The 25,259-nt window shown below is 39.3% G+C and overlaps 1 protein-coding gene across 13 annotated transcripts in view; it reads right to left on the minus strand.

Annotated features, from left to right (window-relative positions):
• Positions 1-25,259, minus strand: part of DENND1A (DENN domain containing 1A) — a 215,019-nt gene that overhangs the window by 15,707 nt on the left and 174,053 nt on the right. For 6 of the 13 annotated variants that reach the window (XM_074891563.1, XM_074891569.1, XM_074891566.1 and 3 more), the window contains 3 exons: positions 23,917-24,048; positions 6,196-6,255; positions 1,459-1,547 (listed from right to left, as the gene is read on the minus strand). In XM_074891563.1, coding sequence (XP_074747664.1) covers positions 1,459-1,547; positions 6,196-6,255; positions 23,917-24,048 — 281 coding nt within the window. Of the gene's footprint in view, positions 1-1,458; positions 1,548-2,469; positions 6,256-23,916; positions 24,049-25,259 lie in introns of those variants that run through there. The other 7 variants (XM_074891570.1, XM_074891568.1, XM_074891561.1 and 4 more) reach the window with 4 other exon arrangements.

The following is a 25,259-nucleotide window of genomic DNA, read 5'->3' on the forward strand; positions in this document are numbered from 1 at the left end:
TGAAGCGGCTACGAGACAAGCAGTGACTGTGCTGCAGGTGGAGATGAATTACAAGGAAATCTCTGGGACAAGACTAGACCAGTGCAACCATCCTGCAGCCCCCGAGTCTTTGGCTTGCAGTCTGTGAGCAGTTCCAGCATGACTTCCCACGCTAAGGCTGCTCTGCCACAGCAGTGGCCGTTTGGAACATGCTACTCCACTCACTGTTGGAGGACAGATCGAAGGTGCTTCACGTGCAGGGATTACCAGTTCAATTTTGCCACATGACTTGGGAGCTGCTCACTGGCTCCGTTGCCTGCTGTTCTTACCTCACCACTCAGTTGTTTCCTCTGCAGGGCCAAGAAGGTCTGGCCCTACTTTAGCCACATTTTTCACACCACCTTCTTCTAAGATCAACCACCCCAGGCAAAGGGCACAGTTCTTAAGCTTCCCAAATTCTGAACTGAGGGAACTGCTTATTGGGACCCTTAATAAGTGCAGCTAATACCAGCCTCTGTATCCAGTCAGAACTCAGTGCTGATGAATCTTTTGTACTTGTGAACACTTGAAGTAGCTACAGTCAGAAGAATCCAAATAATTTTAAATCCAAAATGCATACTGATGCAGCCCACACATATATTTGTCACACACAATAGTGTCTTTTGGGCTATGCTGATAAGGTTCAATATATCCATTCTCTTTTTAGGTTTGCACTTGATGGCCTATTGTTAACTCAACCATGGCAATGTGTTAATAATATCTGCAACAACACACAGTATTGTCTTCTTTGTATAAAGTACTTTAATATGTGACATTCATGAAACTATCTGAGAAAATCTCTCCAAGGTAACAGAATATACTGTTCATATGAACAAAGGAAATGTTGGAAACCAACACACTTCATACGTAAGCAGTAGGCTACAGCAGAACAACTTCTTTGGAACATTACCCCTGTTTACTTCATAGTCAAATCTAAAGAGACGCTAAATTTGCTAGTACTCTGCAAGACAGTTAAGCTCCTCAAGGCTTCGCTACAGAGCTCATTACAGACCTTCTGTTAATGGGACTAACGAGCATGAGACACAACCCTTCCTGCCATCACTATAAAACAAACAATTCTGTATCTTCCAGGTAAAGTCTGGCAAGAATAGTGGTTTTGCAGGGATGTGGTTAACAATTTCATTTAAAGCACAGTTCAACAAAGAAATGAACAAACCTCTAAAACCTGAAAACTTTCACTAAATGGGCTGATCAGATTACGTCTAACTTGGCAAACCAGAATTTTCCAATAAGTAAACTTGGTTTCTTGCTTTTTCACACTACTGCTGAATGTTCCAAAAATTAATTTTTTTTTTTGTTGTTGGTTAAAAAAATTACTTTGATCTGTAGTATTTTGTAATTTCTCCTTTGGCTAGTTCCAGTTTTGAATGCACTGTCTGTTGATGCAACTAGAGAGAAGCAGAGCAGCAAAGTACTTACTGTTCTGGACTAGAAACTGAAGTCCTTCGTCCTTCCACAGCAATATTGCTCTTGGGTCTCTTAACAACGTGAGGTCTTGGTGGGCGAACCTATTACATACACACACAGAGACATTTCATCAAATACTTCAACTTGATCAAACAACAGACATAAACAACAAAATAGGCATAATTACCGTTATCTTAAAGGTGTCTTCCATTTTGAATTGCTTTTAAACATCTATTTTTTGTGCCACAACAATGTTACAAATGAATATGGATATACAAATGAATATAAAGTTGAATATAAACTACAGGGACCCACAACTTATTTAAGGACAAAAAAACCCCATATGTTTTTGAATAGCAAATAAAACATATATGCTTGTCACTGACTGTTAGCTGTTGGCAAAACAACGAAAACTGGTTCCACTGTCCTGTTGGGTACAGGCTAGATTTCTGATAAAAGATTCCCTAAACGTGAGCTTCCCCTTATACAGTTAGTTGATAGAGTAAAATTGGGAAATTCTGTGTGTTGCTGTACATTATATATTGGACAGTGGAGTTCAGCTCTGACACCATGATCCTTTTGTCCTCTTGTTCATAGGAACCCAGCTTCTCAAGTGAAGACCTCTGTGTAAGGGAGCACTGAAAAATTTGTACTTCGAATAAATGTTATAACATAAAAAACATAGCTCATTCTTTATTAAAAATTTGCTTCCTTTCAGCAGCTGAGCAGAAACCCTTGCCAGACATGGTATCATTATCACCCCTAATGATATGTTATCTTTTGTTTTAGCTGTTATCACGATAATGTTATCTTTTGTTGTCTGTAATAAAATCTAAAGCTTTTCTGTGGAAGATGATGTTGCTGTCAATCCAATCTTAAATAACACATCCATCACCTTCTAATGTTCAGAAATCAAGCTTAGTTTACTTACATTAATGCCACAAGCAAACAAGCTTTACTTCAAGGAGAGGAATAAGCACTCGTGATCACTACAGCAGCAAAGTTTACGCATGTTGTGCCTACCTCTACCAGTGAGAAATCCTGTTGATGAACTTATCCCTTTGAGTCAAAGGTGGGAATGAATATTTGCAGCATCAGGGTCAGGCTGTACAGACGAGCTTTCCATTTTTTGTTGAGAAAGTACTACCTCACCTGAAAAGGAGTCTGATTTGTTGGCTTAGCTGAATGCTAGTTTCAACAGAAATCCCCAAAGCCCTCAAATAAAGTTAGGAATACAACTCAACTTCTGACCTCCCTGAGCTTGTGCTCCCTTAATAGCCACAATATAAAGGAAGCTTTTAAAGGCCTACAACCTAAGCACTCTTTGGATAACCAATGAATTTCCTTGCAATGATAGAAGAGATGCAGATTTCCCCCCACATCTGCAATTTTTTCTTTGTTTTGTTTTTGTTTTGATTTTTCGTTTGCTTAGTTTGGGTTGTTTTGGTTTTTATTATTTCTTGGGGGGTTGGGGGAGGGGTTTCTGGACTTTTGTTGTGAGTTGGTTTTGGATTTTTTTTCTTCTCCCTCCAGGCACATAAACCTCAAATTTTCTTGCCAGGAAAAAGCCACCAAATTGTGTGTAGTGTTCCTGCACTACTAAACAGTATGCAGAAGATAGTAGCTGGATTATAGCATTCAATTTTCATCTCAAAGGAAATGGTGTACAGCAGATATAATGAAGAAATCCAGAAATGTATTGCCACTATTTCTTAGGAAAAAGGGCTTATAAAAAGGTCAGATGTTAAGGTCTTGAAGATCAGTCCCCACACAAGGCTGCTCCGCTCTACAATAAAGACAGCTTAAGAATGTGAATTTATGGCAGGAATGGAAGGATTAAGTTTGTGGCAACTTCAACTGAACTTGCAACGTGGTGAAACATGGGGAAAAGAACAACAGAGCTAATTAGACGAGCTGAGCTGTCAGAGTGCGGCTGAATGGCTCGGTGCCAACAAACAAAAGGAATGGGCTGGCAATCAGCAGGATCGATGAAGAATACTGCTTCATTAGAGTTGATAAAACAGAGAGAGAGAGACCAAGAGAGAGCGAGTGTGTGCAAGAGAGGGGGGAGAGAAGCAAGAGGAACTGGGGGGAGAAGAGAGAAGGAGAAAGAGAAAAAGAGAGGAAGAAAGAAACCTGTTTAATTAAATCTGAGCTGGAAGATGATGTGTAAAGCTGGCTTGTCATCATGCTGTGAACACTTTCACCTTTTGGGTGGTACCCTGGGGGAGCGATGGTGATGAGGCAGAGAGGGGAGAGTTTGGGATGGCTCCAGGGGGCCACCAGACCAGTAAAGTTAGGGTGACATGCTAAGTAGGATTTGGAGATTGTCTGTGGGGGACTGCAGGGAAAAGTCAGGAATCAAGCCGATTCCTTGCCGGATTTTGAGCCTTATGTAGCCAAATATGCAAGGTTAAATGCTTATCAAACGCAAAAGTGTGAAAAAAATACAATTACATGAGCACACGGCCAAAAGAACAAAGGTAAACATCCAGTACAGAAGGGTTAAATGTGCTTATTATTGTCCCCATCAACTTTATGCGTAATTATTGTATTTTAAATTTTTTCTAATTGAATTAAGTTTCCAAACAGCCACTATTAATCCAAACAGATCTCAATTAATTATAAGTAACAACCCTCTCTCTTTCATAATACCACCACAACTCATTTCCAAAACAGCAGAATGTAAAGAACATATCTGTTCTGCTCCTTAACCTTTCTTTGCTCTGTGTTTTTGTTTTTATTAGCAGCAATGACTCATATTGCAAGGACTAGTGCCCATGGATTCCCCCTCATAACAGATATATCCTAACACCAGTAAGTATTTCTCAAGAGTTCAGGTATTATTTGAACTTGGTTGGAAAAGCAGAGGGACCTGGCCTCCTCTTTCAGTGCTTCCTGTAAAAGCCTACGATAAATGACTTGCCGATACCCACCTCTGTAATATATGCCAAGACTAAGAGAGGGAAAATCAGCCTGCATAAAGTATTATTTACACACACTAATGTGTATTTCAATTATTAAAAGCCAAATAACAGTTCTGAACAACAAATTTGTGTATATTTGGTACAAGCATATTTTTGGGAGTGATTATAATCATTTACATTTATCTTGAATTTCCTCTTGATGAATGAAGCATTTTCTGCTCCACTTATAGACACAGCTAGATGAATGCAACAGGAGCTTTTATTATTAGATTTCCAACCTTTTATCAATCACATTGGGAGCAAAGACAGTTGACACAAACACATTATAGTGAGGACTATTAATGCACTACAGCTGGGAGATTAAACAGTCTCAGCGAGACTTTGATGTAAAAAATTACTCAATCTGAACAATACTGTTCAGCAACTTTTGTACTGAAGAATCACAATGTGCCCTCATACACCTGCCAAACACAAAACAAGAGGGCTGGGAAGCACTATGGGAACCCCAGAGTACCATGGCAAGTTTGTTCCTAGTGTAACCTGTCTGGGAGGGTCTCCCATATCAATTACATTTAAGAGAACACATAAAAGCATAGTCAATGCTACCTTTCAAACACAGAAAACAGAAATCTTCAGAGCAGCAATCCATAAAAACGTCTCTGTTAAGCTAAACACCCAGAGTTAAAAAGAGGGAGGAAAAGAAACACATGCCATTGAAATGTAACATAGGAACATGCACCAAAGATCAGAAGTTAACACACACCCAAGTGCACTTGTTAACCAGTTGCCTGCTCATCCAAAACATATTTTTAACAAGTTTTAGCAAGATTAGATTTGAAAACTTGCATCTCTCTTTTTCTTATGCATGTACATTATGTGTAAGGAAGCAAGGAGTAAGATGTATTTGCCTTTCGGGGGAATTATATTCATAAAGCAGAAGTCCTGAACAAATACCTTCCAAGGCTGTTGCAAAAAACAACACCCCTTCTAAACTGATACAACTTTGCTGTACTACTAAAAAAAACCATAAATCGCTGGTGCAGATCCAGCAGAGTCTCCTGTTTTAAAGCCATCTGGCAGAGATAATATGTAACAATTGTCCTACAGTTAGTGTTCTGAATGAAAAACTGCTGAGATGAGGTACCCCTGCCTCACACAGTACAGGTACTGCACCGACAATAATTTCTGTGTAGTTCTTCTGTGGGAGAGTCACTTCCTCTGGCCAAATGCTGTGCCTGCATTTTTTATACTATGTAATTACACAGAGTCCCAGCTTGCATTTTAAATGAACATAAAGTATATGTGTGTATGATCCATAATGCGGTACTAATGTTCTACTGCCCAAATACAGACTTTGTTTTCTTCACGTGTATTCACTCATCTATTCCATGGAGAAAAATTAAGCGCCCCAAATTAATTTAAAGCATAACTTGCAGAGAATAATCTCTTCAGACTTCTGCTTCCTTTCATAGTTGAGTTTAGTGCAAGTCTTCAAAAACTCACTGGCTAAAAACTTTTGCCAGCCTAGCAAGACTTTTTTGTTTAAGAAATCACCGCAAAAGTAAAAACAAATGTTGCAACAGCAGCATCAGTTACCTGCAGAACTGACTGAAAGCTGCAGAACTCGTCAAAGAAAAGCAGAATAAATGCAGGTCCCAGGGCTGTGCCGCAGCAGAGAAGAAGGGAGTTTAGGAGCATAATTCACACATTACTTTTTTACAAAGTTTGACAATTCGAACTACCAAGGTTTAGTAATGCTACTAAGAGCGTAATTCAGGCAGTGTTAAGCTGTGGCAGTGAAACAAAACTACCAACTACTCACGGGCCTAGATGAACGCTGTATCTTTGGAGGCGGTGGCCGAGGCGGACGGAGTCTGTGCTGCTGTATCAAAGTGGAAACTAAATTAAAGTCACCTACATGAAAACATGTCTGATTTTGTGGCAAAAGCAGTATGAGTGGATGACAACACGTGATTTACCTTAACTTCATACTCACCTCACAAAATGCAGTATTTCTTTTTTTTTTTTTTTTTTTTTTTTTTTAAAAACAATCACAAATCTCACGAGCTACAAAGTGCCACAACAGGACAGGTAGCTCTGTCTGCCTGTTGTCGTAGGCCTAACATAGCTTCTGTTAACCCAAAAGGAGCACAATCAGCACTCCAGACCAGATCACCCAAAATTTACTGAGACAAAGACGCTCAAGGTGGATTCTCGGACCTCTAGGTTCAAGTGTTCCAGACAACTTTTATGCAAATGGGAAGAATCCTGCAGATCACAATATTCAAAAAAGCTTTCACTAAGATCTCAAGAGTAATTTTAGTGCTTATGAAAACTTATGGTAAAGACCTCAAACCAGCAAAGACATTTAGGAACATGGGGAAAAACCTTAAGTCAATGAAACTTTTCGTACACTTAAAGATGAGCACGTTTAGATACTGTACTGCCTCAAGGTTTAAATGCACTGTGTAGAGCAAAGTGTGTACTTTAATGACAGTGATAAAGAAAACTAAAAAGCCCCATCACCACCAGTTCAAATGAAGACAGAACTGCACTAAGATGCCTATTTTGATCTCTCATTTTTTAAATTAGCAGTTGGCCAACTCATTGCTTTGTAACAGCACTGGAGCTATTCCAATGCAGTTGCTTTTGACTGAGCCAGCAGCATGACTCTCCTCACACAGATGGCATCTTAAGGTATAGTCTGTTAGACAAGGAATCCACTGACAATTAACGAGATTCTAAATAAAACCATCCCAAAGTACAACTTTAACTGTGATCTTGTTCTCGGTATCAACGTCCTTTCTGTGGCAGCTTGTGTACACGTAACAGCACTTCAGGAGAGAAGTGGAGCCCTCGGCGGGGAGTACACGGGAATGTCTCTGGACGGCTGCTCGACCAGATGACGATGACTGCACCACTGCCCCCAGCCCACGGTGCCTTCCACAGACAAAAACCCGTCAGCCGTACAGAGAAGGAATAGGAACTGGCAGTGGGAGTCAGCTTCTTCAGACAGAAAAAGAAAGTATATGCAGATTACTGTATTTCTCTCCAAAAAAGATTCCAGATTCACATCTCAGCAGTTCTTAACTTCTTACTAGCACAGTCTTTATTCTAGATTGACATTCTCTCTCAACTACCCTCACACTGTGTAATAGTACAACTCCAGCCTACCCTTTTTCACACCATTTTCATTCTCTTATTGCATCTCTTCAGACTTTTCTTTCAAATTTCCCATTATATTATACTTTTGCATCCATTGGTTCATTTCTCCTTACTCGTGTTGTCAATGAAGGAGTGCCAGAGTGCACACACATACTTGGCTCAGCTTTTTGGGGTGTATGAGGTAAAAAAAATAAGAAAGAGGACACTTGGGATGGAGAGCTCAGGCCAAAATTATTCCATGGAATAGCTTCCCTCTGTAATTTCCAAGAAAGCAAGTATGAAAACAAAGAGAACAAAGAGAGAAATGACAGGGTGGCGGGCTGAGGTGGCTGCCATTAGCCCGACTGAACTGTTTCTCTTCTGTACCTTGAAGTACTCAATTCAGTCACAGAACCTCAGTTATGCTGCTGTGTATCTTCCCATCTTACTTGCTCAGGCCAAGAGCACAATCTTATAATATATTTAATTTCTGTTATGTAACATAACATACTTATTTTCCATTATGTTTCAGACACATAATAAAACAGCTGAAAAATCTGAAATTTGCACCTTCCTAGTTACTTAAAAGGCATTCACTTACTACCTAGCAACTTAGGGAAAGTATTTAATGAAGCAGAAAAACAAGATGCAATTATTATTCATTTATTTTTTAAAAATTTTTTATGCCTCCTGCTTATATACTTGTCTTTGTTTTTTCTTTTTACTTACCTAGAAATTGTGAACATTTCTACATTAGAAAATTCTCAAGTAGGTTATTTAGGTGGGAAGTTCAAGTATTTTCCTAAAGCCATGGCTAGCAGTGTCATCTTTGATTTGGGAATCAGTTCTTCCTTTCTATAGCAAAAGCCAGGATAATTTTTGAGGAAACACTGCAAGACTGTAGCATCACCAGTATTAGCTGATGAACCGGTGGCAGTATTATTAAAGCTTCTGAAAAAAGTGTGAAAAAAGCAGGCCCTTCAGAGAGCAAGACAGACAGACAACCCAGTAGCTGAGGATTACCCCCAGCGAGATGGTCAATACATTGATTATAGTCACTGCAAGGACATGTACAACTGAACTGTACTTACCCACCCACATACTTGCTGGAGGAAAAATATTTCCCTGAGAAACTGTGTGACAGGATTTGTTAATTATCTGCCACATCACTGTTCGATTAGACAATGGCAATAAAATAAACTTTTCAATATTTGTGGGTATCTGAAAACCATCCTTTGTGTTAAGAGTCACCAATATTGGTACCCTTTGCAGCTGAATTACTAATGTGAACAGAAGAATATCCATACACAAGTCAGAGAGTACACAGAAGAGTAAGAGCATTAGATATTCCAGTACAACATGGAGGAGTTTAATAGCACTACCATCTCATTGCATACTCCTTGCCTGTAGCCAAACCACACGCAGCACTAATATTTTCCTCCTTTCAGTCCTAATTGACCAACAACCAAGTCAGACCTTAAAACATCATGATGTTGGGCTAGAATCCAAAACTATATAAACTTTGTTTTTCTCTCTTCGTCTCTGAGTGGTAAGTGTAAGCCCATGTTGCTCTCAATTATTCTCTCATTTCAAGGGGGTCAAAAACTTTCTTCTTTAACACAAGCTGTGATTCTCATTTAATTACTCAATTCCAGGACCAAGGAATACTGAAGACAGAATTTCTCAAGGTTTATGAGATATACATGAGTTATCTACACTTACTGAGGTTACCTCAGCTTCCATTTTATTTGGGGATTGTGAAGTGACACAGATTTTTAAAAAAATATTTCTTTACTTGATTATTTGCAATTCAGATAGACTTTTTTTTTTTAAACACAATCTAAAAACCATAAGCTCAAGTGTGATGTCATACCTGCAGTCACCTCTTCCCAGCACTCTCCTTTTTACCAAGCTTTCTACTGGTATCAGCATTGATTCATCTTGCTGCTCTTCCAAACTTACTTTTCATTGACTGAACTCCTCTAACTGAAGTTATCACATGACAAATCAATGCCACACAGACTGACATCTTGAATTCCAGGTGGAATTCATTCCAGCCACAAGTTACTGATAAATCCATAGCTTTGAAGAGTCATAATCTAAACTCTTTATGGATCTACCTTAAAAAAAAAATCATTATTAAAATTCATGACCTTGCCACAAGATTTGCAAGTGAAAGAAAGGATGGATAGCTGCTTTTTCACTGTCATCTGTTGCATCAGCATCTTGAGAAGCTTTCCTCAGTGAGCAGTTAAAATTCTGCACCTACCTACTGAAAAGTTTCTTGTTTCTCCTCCAGAACAGCTGATACTTTTCTCTGCAAGTGGAAAGACACCGGACAAGACACATGACACACAAGGTGAGTCTATACAAGCAGCAGGACTGATACGCTCCAGCAAAAGTTGCAACTGACTCTTTCTTGGTCAAAGTTCTGTAACGCAGAATTCAGTTCGATGGAGAAGGAAGGAAGGAGGGGAGGAAGTGTTTTCTTTCTCTAGATCATAGGAAGATTTCAGACAGAATGCTTTAGTTTGCCCAAGGATAGAACAAGCACATGCTAGCAGGGCACATGTTGTGCTAGTATCATTTTAGTTCTATGTAAGTGAAAATAAAAATTACCCTATATATTTATGTATAAGCCAAGAGCTTCAAGCTGAAATGCAAACTCAGGCGAGAAGACAACAGTGGGACTTCCAGGCAAATAAGCAAACTACCACATAAAAACTATCTGAAGAGAATAGTTCCACAGACATATGCCATGTTCCTGAAGGAAAATCCAGAAGCAGCTATTTGATGTACAGACCAGAGGTGGGATTTCTCTCCTATTATGGTTCTGTTTATATGCAGGTCAGCACACAGAGTGCGTGGACTGACAAACCGGGGAGGGGGCAGGGGGGCAGGTCTGGTGAGGGAAAGGAGTTAATACACAGCCAAATACCCTCCTAAAATGAGATCCGGACAGTGTTTTCTGAACAAGCAGAAAGACAAATGCCGAGGTTTCATTTTCAAGGATGCTTAGATCTAGGAGCAGTGCAGGCATAACCTCCATCTGTTCCCAGAGTAGGGCCAGCAGTGCCAGAAGTCACACGATCCTCCTGAGAGCTGGACTGAGGCAGGCTCTTTGCATCCATGCACTGAGCTGAAGGAAACCAACTGGTCCCATGTCCAGATCTAAGGGGGTTAAGGTTAATACTAAACTGCACAGAGTGGCTGAGTTAACTATAAAAACTGGAGAGAAGAAAGGGGTTTGGTAAAGCAGGAGAACACACAAGTCAGTTGGCATTTGTACACAAAGGGCCTCTCTATCAGACATTTCCTGATGCTACTGCTCAAACAGAGGCCGTTTTCTTTGGGTGATGCTTACAGGCAGATCTCCTGGCTGAACTGCTCCTTCACAGGAACTAATAATTTCACATCCTTATCCCGTCACTGGATTATTTTTTCCAGCCAAGATTTAAATATCACATATGATTCGGCTTTCACCTCTGATCAAAAAATAATTCAATGTGTTTCCACAAAAAATACACAAATAAATGCTGCTTTGGGAAAAGATTAAAGGTGTAGAAACTTTTGTGTCTTTTAAACAGGCATCATGTTAACTCTCAGAACTGTGACCTCAGTACTTGTAACAACACAGTCAGATGCAACACTCAGATTCAAATTTACCTTATCCACTGAAGTGCTACCAGAAATAAGGTTCATTTTGAGCTCTTGTATGTATTGCACCACATACTACATTTCTGAACCCTAAAGAGATCTGAAGAGCATGGTAAGACAAAGCTACATATTCACATCAGCGTGTTCTCTCCATTAAATATGGACAGGGAAACAGTGTGGCTTAAATCAGGGTTGTGAAGCATAGAAAAGAACAGGCAAAGGGCAGTGAGGAGTAACTGATGTGGAGGTCCACCAGGAGGTAACAGTTATTTGCCCTTTACCAGAGCTTCATTTTTAATGTTGATGTTAATATCTGTCACCAAAATGGGATAAGCAAGTATATTCAAACTATACAAAGACCATATTTACTGGAAAAGCCACTGATTTGAAGTTAATTTGTTAATGCAGCAAAACACGTTGTTTCTAAAAGGTCAGTAGGGGAAGCTGTGTTGGAATATCAACTTAATTACCTGTACTGTAAGGACAAATGGGTACAAAACAGCACGTGGCTACATTGCTAAAAGCTGTTAAATTGCTATTCTAGGTATGTTCCTAAATGTATATACTATAGTTTACGAAGGGGAGAAATGTCTAAATTAGCACTTTCTTACCAATAGCTGTTTACCAGCATACCTTTTTATTCTAGATATTTCCTTAATTGTCTTGTTCTAAATACTTCTGAAGCAACAAGACAGAAAATTTGCAGAAAGCCAATTTTATGACTGCAGATCTGGCACTGTTTTACTAATTATCAGACAAGTGATTTTAAGCTGTGAGATGCTGGAGGAAGAAAAATCTTACATTCACTTTTACACTGTAAAAATACTATTTAAAAATTAGAGATCCCACATCTCACAAAGTAGCTATTATATATCCAAGAACTTTCACAATACAGCTGTTTAGGTTTTTTTATACTACAGAAAACATTACAAAAAGATAATTTTTGGTCTGTGAGGCAACAGCTTGTGAGCAGAATACTGTCTCAAACTAATTGTGGATGTCTGTTGAGATTTAAAAAAAAAATATTCAAAACAGAGACTTTATGAGTAAATTAGAGGTGCTTTTTCATTTGCAGCAACAAGTGCAACTAGAAAAAATGAATAAAGGAAACACAACTAGATGAAACTGGTTTGTCAGCAGATAGAGAAACGCTTTTTTCTGTTTCTCAATTAATAGTGAAGGGTGTTTCTGACAATTTCAAAAGCTAAGCTTTTGTACATTAACATCTTATTTCCTTCAGAAATTCAGGACTGGTTTAAAAACTGCTATTATGTTTTAAAGACAATCAGACATGGGAGAGAGAGATGCACTGTCCGGAATGTACCTACGCTCAAACCCATCGTGCTGCAAAAGACGTGAAGTGCTGACTTTGGAAGAATATGCTGGACCTTAACTGAACACTCAATAAAAAAAAAAAAGGGGAGAAAATAACAACACTGAAAAATGTATGGTACCTAAAAAGATTCAGTACAGAAAGCAGATGGAATCTATGAGGCAGCTGTTTTATTATCCATCCAGATCCCTGCACAGCGCACACACTACTTTTTACATACTCCCATATGTACTGCTCACAAACTGGGATGACAAGAACAGTGTATGCTTTACAGCATATATTTTTAATTTACACTCTGAAATACTTCAACAGAAATCTGCTGGGTCCTGTGATAAAAATAATCTCCATGTTTTAAGGGATGCCTCATTCTTCAAGCCATATTTGTAGATTGGGAAGGTAGAATGAATCTGGCAAAAATGTAGCGATGTAGCTGTGCCAAGACTTTATGAAAGGGGCAGAGATTGCCACAATTAAACACTCTGATTAGTTTAATGAGAAAAACAGGGACTATTCTCCTTACCTTTCTAGCCAGGAATCTTCCCTTACATAACAGAGAAGTATACAGTAAGAGAAGGAAATGAAAGGCAGGTGCCTATAAGCTCCTGTTTTCCCTAATACTGAATAAGGATCTTTGCTTCAGGCATCTGAGTCATATCTGGTGTTGTGGGACACTGCCAAAGATGCACAGGTCCATCCCAAACTCACTGACAGGAAACTCACTCTTTACTAAAGGGGAAGAAAGGGGTTTTCTGAAAGTCTACCTTTGCTTCCTCTCCTGTCCTTCCTAACCACGGGTAAAAAATATCTTTTTATGGTGCATCCAGACACAAAGCCCTGATAACTCATCTTCATTTGGCAGTGTTGATAATGTCCATCTATTAATCTCATACTGTGCAAACAATCCCAAAATAGCTAACTTTTAAAAAATATTAAATATTCTAATATACAACATACCACAATTTGCTTTAAATCTAGGACTTACATGGTATTAACCAGATGTAGACCTCTCCTAAAATCAAGAATGAAAGCAGGAGCATGGTGTCAGGATCATGTATATCTTGTCAAGTTAAAAGGTTGCACCAGGATGAAGCAAATGGGCCTCTTGGCTATGTCTTATAATCTGCTTGTTACGGAAGAGTGTCAGGGACAGAAAATCCTAAATCCATAGATGACACTACTGTGGGTTATTATTGTTTATAACCAATGCTATTCTAAAAACACATGGCTTAAATAATAAACCCTCTGGCTGTAGAATTGAATGGTATTTTATTTCTTTCATCTGCAATTACAGAAAAAAGGAAGAATTTTGAGAATTAGATGGATATATTTTGCAATGTGTGCAGTAAGTGTTGAGCAGACAGACATATTCAGGCCATGCCCCAAAGTAGCATGTGTTCTTATATGATGTTGATGGGAGGAATATTATGTAGTAGTGGTTAACTTGTAATGGTATCTGTGGTTTAAAGACCTGTCAAGACTTCTGATTACTTCCCAGCTCCAGTGACAGGAAAGTTCATATGCTACACAAGCAGGCAGTACAAAACTCACAAAGGATGATACCAGCACAATCTGAGATTGTGACCACTTAGATCTTCTATTTCACTTTTTATCTGCTGTGCAGTTGAAAATAAACCCTGACCTCCTCCCATCTATACATGCATTCAGTTCTTCTAAAACACTGTAAAAAAAAACCCTCACTACTAAACTGGTATTATTCAGCACTTTGCAGTTTGAAGACTCCTGACATTTTCCAAAGGAGATGACTGTCAACAGCCTCTTATTTAGCGGGCGCAGATCCCAGGTGCCTGCAGACCATGGTTTGAAAACCACTGCAAGCTAAGCTGTACGTAGTAGGTATCTTCCCACAGGAAACGTGCCCACAGAACACAAAATATTTAATTCACTCTAGAGTCGTTCTGGTTCAGAAAGCCTCACACATTTTGTTTCCTATTTTGTTTATATGGAGTGAGGCCTTAGCTGACTCTCACGCTGCAGGCAGCCAGCAGCAGGCTAGCATGCTTTTAATCCAGTGTCTATCTGCTCTGTTTTGTTTCCGTAGTGCTTTGACAGGACTGTTCCTTGCTGAGCTTTCCTTTTCCAATTGCTTCAGCAATCAGTGCTGTTTGGGTAAGGGGATAATTTGCAATGATTCACTAGCTTAAACTCATACACCTTTTTTTTTTTTTTATTCTGAGAAGGTGTCAGAGAAAAAACAAATTTCTGCTTACAGAATGGACTTCTACGCAAATTTCTCTGAGATACCCACTTTTAGATAGACCACTGTGGCCCATGTTACCTGCTCTCCCTGTCCCTTACGGCAACCACTGGTGACTTTGTACCATTTTTGTTATTTCTTTGATATTTTGTCACCTCTTTTGCACCAGATTTTTTCTGGACCCTGCAGCAACAGCAGAATCCTGCACTGACAATATTTGTGCCTCAGTCCTAGATGGATAACTCCATGAACACCCAGCTATGTTCATGGTGGTAAGGCACATCTAACACCCAGAAAATAACATACCCTATGGACTCTACATTGCGTAAGATGCCTTAGCCTGAGAGCAGCATAACTTTCATTCGTACAGGAAGAGAATAAAAACATGACTGTCTGTTACGTTACCGCATGATGAAAGGACCATGAAAGAAAACTCCCTTGACTTATTGAACCATGCTTTTTCTGGATTACTAGCAAAACAGCAAGGAAGTTTTCTTTAGAACTATTCACAGAGATAAAACAGGGAAGGATTTGAGAGAGAATCTCACTGAGATGATGTTCAAATTTCCAAAGGACTTCTGCCAAAATGAGGTACATTTTGCAGAGGTTTGTTTTCATTCTATCTGTTTCTCAACGTACATGGGTGGAGAGACATGTTGTAAAAAATCCCAGACCCCAGGAATATATTTATCCCCATGTGTTAAAGTCTATCCATCTACTATCTCAGCAGAGTTTAAAATCACAGCTAATAGGTTAACAACTGTTTTTCTTCTGCTTCAGATGAAGAATATCAGAAAGCTGGGGGAATTTTCGGCTTCCCAATTTGTACTGACTGCTCGCTGCTACCTGCAATGTCTGTTTGACAGGACTGACATTTTGTACCGCTGTGAGATGGGAAAACGTGTGACATTTTTATTCATGGTGGCGTACGCCCTTGTAATGATCAGCCCTGGTCGATGTGCTTACTGCAGCAGCCCCGAGCCCTCGGAGAACAAACAAGAACCGAAGGTGCCAGCAGTTTGGCTGCCTTATTAAACACCACCAGGATTCTAACGAAGAGCAACTGCTGGAAAATCTCACTGTCAAATCCTCAAGGACATTGTCAACATGGAACTAACTACATATATTTTTCATTTAAAATACTGGAAAATCCAGCAATGCAATATTAAATATAAAGAAAAAAGCCACACTATTTTGTGTGTGGGGTTTTTTTTTTTTTAACTGGTCATTTTGTCAGCTTTATATTGAGTTTTCTGTGGGCCTAATACTGGAATTCAAATCAAGGAGATCATGCAACCCACACGATTTAAAATGTTGGAAAATGGACATACCCCTTATTATCTTTTAACAGCTATTCCTCTCTAGCAAGCAGAATACTTGTACAGAACAAAAAAAAAAAAAAGAATTGGTCTCTCATTTAAGGAGTTCTATAAACAGCAATGACTATCTGCTTCGCTCGGCTTCATCATTCACGGAGGAAGTCTGCATAATTAGGGGGATACTCCTCCACACAAAAGTACATGGCTCCTCTATCTGTAGCATGCCACTCCGCAACCGTTTTACTCTGTATTAATCAGTCCGGCTCTGAAGGGCAAATCCGAAAAATGTCTGGCCAAACAAGCAATCACAGTGGGGTTAGCAGTTAGAAGAATCATATGTTTCACATACTCTCTCCCTTTAATCTTCTGGTTTAATCTAGGGGCCCAGAGGTCAATTCAGACAGTTCTGGTCTAACTGCACGTATCAACTTCATAAGTAATACATAAGAAGCTTCTGGATGCTGATCTACATTGATAGACTAAGCAAGTCATCCATAAGACCCTCTGAGCTTTTCTCAACTTGTCAATCTTGGTGATTTGGTTAGCCTTGCATGTACTGATGTATTTATTTTATATGTATGTATTATTTATAAAGCACAATCTTTCTTCCACATGCCAGCAGTGATGGACCAAGATACTCTCTACAAGATATTTATGGGTTCCTCAACATAACAGGACTAACAAGGAAATTCTGCAGACACATTACAGCTGCTATTGCTTGTCACAGAGCCCTAGGAGGTCGGCTCAACCACACTATTTCCTTCATACATCCAAGCGTTATGGCATCTGACTTGCATGTAGCCAGTCCAGGGAATTTATTCTGAACATCCCTGTTTAAGAAGTGCTTGAAATACCAAGACAGCTGGAAAACACTAAAAGCCATAGGCTGGAATGTGCTTTTTCGAGGATGAACACATCTGCTGGATGCAGGACTGAAGCCATATAATCTTACCGCAAAGCATGAATTCCTACATAGCACGAGCTACACACATACTACACTGCTGTAGTAGCTGAAGACGACATAGCTGTCTGCTTGCTCATTAGAAAATACTGGCAAGCGAGTGCAGGAGAGACAGTAACCTTTGGGTATGCTCTGCAGGTGGTGTGCATCTTCCTAAAGAGAGCGCCAGGTCTCACTTGTCAAATATTTACACGCATGACAAGAGTGCAAGCCTTTCAGTTAGGTAACTCCTATCCCATGGATTGCCATGGCTGCAAATCTTGCACACCACAAAGCAGAATTTCAATCAAATGAATTATTTTCTTGTCCATTGACATTGTTTTTAATCCCCTGACTGAGAACACTGTCCCCTAAGAACCCAGTGGGACACCTGAGTAGTCTCAAGCAGACATCAGATGGACAAATGCTTCTGCGCCAATACATTTGCCTTTCTTGCAAGGTGACTTTTACTAAGCAACAGTGAATTCCTTTCTGAAAGAAACAGTCAAAGAAAGAAGTGAGAAGAATTGAGGGTAGAAAATATGCTTTCTGAAGACAAAATAATTTTAAAGAACTAGACTTATACTTTTGCTAAATCCATAAAGAATTAAATGGAGAGAGGGAAGAAACTCCATGTGGCTCAGCAGAAAGGAACAGGGAGACCACGGTGCTCATCAGTGGGGAAGAGTGGAATGCAAGCTCATTTTCTTAATGAGGGTATCTCTATCGTCAGAACAGTTCAGAGTGGCAAGAACAGGAGGCTGGCTTTGCAACCATAGCATACAGTTACATGAATATTAGAAAATGAACTTGTTTTCCCCTTTCCCCTTTGGTTTCTACCTCAGTGCCACACAACGCCTGCTGTGATCCAGGGGAATCTGCTATTGTTCCAATGCACCTGGGTGTGAAGGGAGTCACAGGGTCTGGCAAAGGAGCCTTCCTCCCTTCCCTACTTCATCTCTTTTACCCTGGAGATAATCCCTCCCTCTGCCGCCTCTGGCCTCAGCTATCCAGTTCTGCATTTCTGGAATGTAGCTGGCTGGTTTTCTCCCCATCTTCCCCCTGACCTCTTAATGCCGTTTAATCTTCTTGAAGAAGAAACCTGCCCTGCAAAGCAGAGTTGTTTGTTCTGCATGTCTAAGTGCAGATCACGAATGGGAAAAATGAACATGTTCATTTACAGCAAATGATCAAAACAGCAAATAAGATGGCAATTTCCATTTTACGGCCTGCAAAAGTTTAACAGCAGTAAGAATCAGCTGGGGGGAGAACCTGGACAAGCCTTTTCACAGTCAGATAAGCTGCTTTAGTACATGAGTATATTTTCCATCTGTTTCATAGTTCTTTACATTAGCCCCCCAAATACTAATTCTCTCTAGTTTGCATCAAGATTGGAACATGATTGAATATCTTAAGTAAAGACATACTTGGAAGAAACTTTTGTATTTTCTTAAGCTTTACCTTTTGGTACATAAATGGAATAAAATATTCTATTTGCTAGTAAATAAAAATAAGCCACAGAAACATAAACACACCTGAGCTGACAAAAGACATTCTAATTATAATAGAAACAATTAGAGAGCTGAACAGAACTACCAGTATAACTTGCTTCTAAAGAAATGACACCCTTTCCCAACAAATGATGTTTCTGGCAGCTTATCATTTGTTGTTTTAATTGTCCTAGATCAGTTGTGCTACTGACTGTGTAAAAGCTCCAGAGAAAGAACGTTCTTAAGTAGAGACTTGTTTTTAGAGACTCTGGGCTCACCCCCTCTTGTGCTTACACCACCTCTCGAAGACTGATGGGCAGACTGGGCATAGGTAATGCTCCCCTGTGAACAAGGAGGCTCCTGCAAAAGCAGTCAGTGCAACGTTTTGGAGGCCCAGCATGAAGGCTTGATTGGGGGTAGAGGGATGGGAAACAGCGTGGATAGAAGGCAGAAGCTTCATTAGGAGAAAGGCATGTTGAAAACAAGCATATTTTTGGAAAATAAAGTGCTCCCTTTACCCCCCAAGAAGGGGGCTGCATCTCTGCCAAATGTTAAGTGCCCTGCTTGACCATGGGATACGCACAGTCTCAGACTGTACGATGGTTCTAATAGAGCTGTACGAACACACCCCAGGACACACAACTGCTGTAGTTCAAGGGACCTGTCAATGTGTCGGCTCATATAAGCAAAGTCTCAAAAACCTAAAAATGATACAGCATTTCTTCTCCTGGCTGTGGTACAGACGCTGTAGGTGTTTATCACAGCCACGGCTGGTGTACTAGTGGCCCAACAGTTAAGCACTGTCTTCTGGAGGGAAAAAGCTGCTAAAATATCAGATTCAGATATTAATCTACCTTTCTCCTTTAGTAAAATCATCAATTTATACATTATAAAGGGTTTTTGTTTTGTTTCTTTTGCTTTAGGTAGTGCAAAAATAAATACATGTAAGAGAACTGAGAAAGCCTGCTGCTCATTAAAAACTCAGCAAGATATTTTGGAGAGCTGCTTGTGTTACTTGAAACAGCTATACAATCACCATCATTAAGGAGATGCCTGCATTTCCCACACTCTTTGCTTTTTGGCTATAACATACAGAACATGTATAAATATCATTTATCCAAATACTTGAATGAGATATTTGAGAATTCTGTCTCAAAAAACTTAAAATAATCAAAACCCCCAAAATACCTTATTAGACTAGTTCAGTCTTTCAAAAAAGAAGAAGAAATGTCTTGGTGGTTTGGGGGTTTTTTGGTTTTTGGTTGGTGGTTTTTTTTTTTTTTTTTTGGTGGCATAAAAGCAACTTATAAATTCTCATGTTTGTTTAGGTTGTAGAAATATTAAGAACTCCTCAAACAACATACTTCTGAAATCAGATGAAACTGAACTGCAATACAGATCAATCAGTTAACGAAAATCACAAAGCGGAAGAGATCTGAGGCTGCTTAACGTTACGCTCCGTGCAGCACCCTTGTCACTGTAGTTCAGCACCAGTTCAGTGATGGAAGCTGAAATTTCTAGCAGAAACACACAACTCCAGCACTGCTAATGCAAATTCAGAATCTGAAAATACTATGCAGAGGTCTGTATTCAGACAGCCATTCTTCCTTATTTTGAATATAAAATGACAAGACTTACGAACAATCAAGAGAACTAAAATTTCTGCAGCCATTAAGTGAAAATGAACATTATTTAAAAAAAACAAACAACAAAACTAAAGCAACGAGCAAACAACATCCTCCACCCCACCAAAAAACCAAGCCAAAACAAACATGTCTGGCATCACAACAGACCTTGAATGTTTCAAACTGTAGGTCCTGCCAAGGAAGCCCCTCATAGCTGCTTGCTTGGACAAGGAACGTGTTCAAAATAGTCACAGTGACACAGTGTAGTGTTTATTCTCCAAATAGCTAAAGATATCAAAGATAAACATGTGCATTCTACCTAAAAAGCGGGACTGTATGCAGGGGAGCAAAAGCTCCAAACACCCGAGTGACAGGTGAGCTGCAGGGGCTGTCCCGGGCTGCCCTGCCTCGTGGCCAGTGGGCTCCCAGCGCCTGCGCGCCTGGCACAGGGCGGGGGATCCCCCGGACAGCTACGGCAGCGGATGCTGGCAGGTGAACATCCAGCACGTGTTCTGAGGTTTTAAGTAAGTTTTGGTCAGGTTTTAAGAGAAAAAGCCAGAAGAAAGCAAGTAATAATAAGACATTCACAAAGGATGTTCTCTGTAGCATTGCATCTTCTACTATAATTAACCTTACCTTTCCCCAAAACAGAGAGCACTATTCAATACTACGTTCTATTCATCTGAATCTTTTTCTTGGCTTGAAAATTGTTCCCTCTTCTCCCCACTCATTAAACCCTAGTTGCCTGTATTGCTCTTGCTACTTGTTGAGTACAGTTGCACTGCCTCGGAGTCCATGATGATAGTTCCTTATGTTTGGTTGATCTGAGGGGTCAATATTGATGGTACACCCAGAGTAAACCAAAAAGCACACAAAGTCAAACCAGAGAAAAAGCTGTGGTTGCACCCTTCCCCTCTGGTCTCCTTGTGTAGTCTTACTATGAACACTTTGTTTAAATCTTTATTGCATTGCCCTAGGCTATCTGGCTAAAATCCTTCTTTTCATGATCAAGAGGAGCTGTCCCACAACGTCTCAGTATTAGAGAAACCACTGTTAAAACAATCCTGTAATAAACAACCCTCTCAAACAATGCCTGATAACCACTCGCCAAGATGAGCCACAACACTACGAAAATCTCACAGTTCAATAATTGCTGCTAAATTTTTGAAAACAATCAGCTGAGGTACTATACATTCAAAGACATTTCAAGATATTTTACTGATATTTTTTGTAGCCTAACAACTGCAGATACACAACTGTATTTGGAAAAGCTAGAAACTACCTCACTATAGGGTGAGAGATAATGAGTTAAAATTAAAGGTTGCTGCTGGCTTGCTAGCCCATCCCCCTTTAGCTAATCTGTCATGTAATGAAGAGAAGCACCTAGCATAGGACAGCTAGCTGCCGGCTCACTTACAGCGAGCTGATTAAGAATGTTCAACCAACAGCAGACTGCAGACCTTTCCAACGAAAATAAATAGACTGTATGCAAATGTGTTTGTCACTTTGACAGCATGTCTCAATTAAAGCATCTCGCTGCTGTTGGTAGGCTCTCTCACTGCAGCGGTATGGACGAGGCTTACTGCATTACTGATACACAGGGCTTGACCCTAATCCGCATGCATGCATTTTAAAAAAGTCTGCCTTTGCCATATACACGAGCATAATACTAGCAGACATAGAAAGCAAGTGACAATGAGAAAAAAGCCTCTTTCATCCTCTTCAGTTTATAAGAGCTGTGAATGCACAAACAGCCCTTATTTCAGAGTTCTTGTGGCTTTTTAATTGTTCCCACCTACTGTATTCTAGACAGAGTTAAAAGTGACACTAAAATCTCTCCCTTTAATCACAAGTTAGAAGCCATCTCCCATTTAAACAGCAAATGTTGCTGCTTTTTTCCTCCCCAAAGCCTTAACTTCTATTTCATAAACCTGATCATCTTTTCCTTTTGAATGAAAGTATGATTTAATTTTCATTTTGGCATTGGGCTATCAGGAAAAAAAGACCCGTGAAAGGACAAAGGCTATAAGTGAGATAGCCCTACAACTGCTAAGTTAGATCATTTTTGGGAAACCGACATTTGTAATGTAATGACAGTAATAAGCATTTAGCAAGCGAGCCTTTCACCACAGCCAGTGGTTCAGTAAAGCTGATGTGTGTTTCTTTTGACACAGAGAAAGTGATCATTAAAAAATTTTAAAGTCACTGTTAAAAAACCTCATGAATTTAAATTTGCACTTTCCACTCGATTATATATTTCATTAATCTACAAAAATGTTTGAACCATCCATCCTTCATAAAAATCTAAAGGAAAAAATTGAAAGTAGATTATAATATTATCTGGATTTCTGACTGCTTTAAATGAAATGTAACATTTTCCTGCTAGAGCTAGATGGCTACATTTCTCCAGTGGCCCCAGTTCCTCTCAACTGTCTTGGCACAGAAAGTAAGTGAAAAATAAATCACTACTGCAAATATTTAATTGGAAGAGAATCTGTTTTTAAAAAAAAAGTCTCAAGAACTTACATTTAGCACAGTGGTGAAAGTTCTGAAAGAAACAAATCTAATTCTAAAATGATACAGACAACATTGCTCTGAGCAATGATTAATAGCTCGTGTAGCCCTGTCTAATACCTAAACAGTCAACGCAGCTATACTGACTAGTTTCTATTAATAATACTTATCTAAAAATCTGGTTTGCTTCACATTTTATAATTCACAATATTTTACAATCGTTTTAAAATTACACCATGTTTCCTTAGAAGAAATCAGATATTCATTCCTGTTTTCTGATCATAATACTGTAAAAAATAGATACAGAAAAAGAAAAGAGAACTGTGAACACCAATAATGTTATTTTTTGAGTCAGGCTACACTTAATAGGGGAACACTGGCAAACTGATAATAAATACTGTATGTTTTTCCATGAAAATCAGAGCAACTACCACATTTTCTAAATAACTAGCTCTTAAAAAAAACCCCACACAACCAAACTCACTCTTTTGCAGACATATCAAAAGAAACATTATAAGAGTAACTAATGTGTATAGCTCAGTCGTCAATACTGAAATACAGAGTACACTAATAAGCCATTAATTGATTTTTCCATCTTAGTTCATCCCATTTAATTTTCAAAGAATGTTAAAATGCCTTAATAGTTGGATGTTCCATATTGACACTAATGATCTGGCTAGATAACAGAGGACATTTTAAATTATACATCCTCAGTCCTGAGGGCTATAGCACTTTGCACGCTAAAAAACCAGCAAAATAGTTTATAAAATTGCTATAATAATTATGCTTCCCCTCCCATTCACTTATTTTCCTCAAAATCATTGTATGAACAAAAGGAATCAGTAAACCCAGAAAAATCAGGTTTTACAATTCCATTTAAATAGATACAACAGAAATAAATCTAAAAATTAAAAAAAACCAGCATAATTCAGTTACAAAAAATAATGAAACAATTGGCATATTCATGATTGTGACTTTTTAGAACAAGAGGTAATGGCCTCAAGTTGCGGCAGGGAAGGTTTAGACTAGATACTAGGAAGCATTTCTTTCCAGAAGGGGTTTTTAGGCGTTGGAATGGGCTGCCCAGGGAGGTGGTGGAGTCCCCATCCCTGGAGGGGTTTAAGAGTCGGGTCAACTTAGCGCTGAGGGATCTGGTGGAGTTGGGAACTGTTAATGTTGGGTTGATGGTTGGACTGGATGATCTTCAAGGTCTTTTCCAACCTAGACAATTCTGTGATTCTGTGATTTTCTCTGAACTACTTTTGCTGAGTCACACAATTTAAAGAAACCTAACACTAAGACATACCTGACCAAAATGCACTGTGATTGGTCTTCTGTCTTCTCTTAATTTAGGGTCTTTCTTTTCAACCAATGGGGAAGGTGCCGTCCTTGGTAGAGCTTCCTCTGGTGTCGCAGAACACCCATTCTCAGCGATGTCCTGTATGGCAGGAAAAGGTGAATAGCATGGCCAGGAACATTCTTGATTGAGGGTAAGGGGCACAAAGGAGACACTAGAGGATAATGCTGACTAACAATTTTGATGTTAGGGGAAAAAAAAAAAACCAAAGTACAAAAGAAAACATCATTAGAATAAAACATTTCATTGCACTTTGTCAATCAGAGCTTGTATGCAGCCACTCTCTACTCCTAATACCAATGTTGCATGCAAACAGATACATTCAATAAAATGTCTGACTTAAACATGCAAAAGCCAGGAAATATATAGGGAGAAAAAAACCATAGCTCAAAATTTCTATTCTAGGAACAAATTCAACAGCAACCTAGGAACAGGGCTATTCTGCTTTTCGTAAACCTGGAAAAAACAGTAATTCTATTTACATACTTCACAGAATTATCTGTAGCAGAAAAATTACTTGTGGAAGTAGCAAGGAGAGATGAAACTCACGGCTTAGTTAGCTTTGCATTTTATCTCCAAGTCTGTGTATACGGAATATGCCTTCAGGAGATCCTATAAAACAAACTGCTGCCTAGCAGAATGCTGTTTTGTTTTGCTTTGCTTTTGCCATTAGCCCTCACCTTCAGAAGTAAAGTGACCCATCAACCTAGGTTAGAAGACTTGGCAAGTGTACATGTGGTATATGTAACACAGATTTTGAAAAAGACAAAGGCATGCAGACATAAGGAATCAGACAAGGAGAAAAGAGTTTGAACGTCAGTTGAGAAATAGTCTGTAACGCAGTGGGCCCCAAACCTTACATCTCTTTGCAACAATGTCAAGGAAATAATGCTTGGTAAATATAGAGAGAAACCTGCACACACTGTAGCTCTGCAAGACTGACCTAAGGTTGGCTGCTGACATAGACATTGCTTTGATTCCCTGACCTTTGACATGCCCCCTCAAGTTTCCGTCTTGCTAAGGTACAATAATGAGACATGTAAGCTGATGGCCAATTAGAAATGGTTCTTTTGGACACAGACTGACCTAATGTGTTTAGGTCAAATGAAACAAAAAGCTGGATGGACTTTCTAAGGGGCTTTGTCTGCTCCACAGAGAAGCTGAGAGACCTTTTTAGATCCAGCTGGTAGAGCAGTGGTTCACCAATATGGGCATAAGGATCATGGGGAAATTAACAACTTGTGAAGGTCAAACTAGAGAGAAAAACTTTTTCCTCCCCCCGCCCTCCAGCT

Source organism: Strix uralensis, chromosome 21 (genome assembly GCF_047716275.1).
Source record: "Strix uralensis isolate ZFMK-TIS-50842 chromosome 21, bStrUra1, whole genome shotgun sequence".
NCBI lineage: Eukaryota > Metazoa > Chordata > Aves > Strigiformes > Strigidae > Strix > Strix uralensis.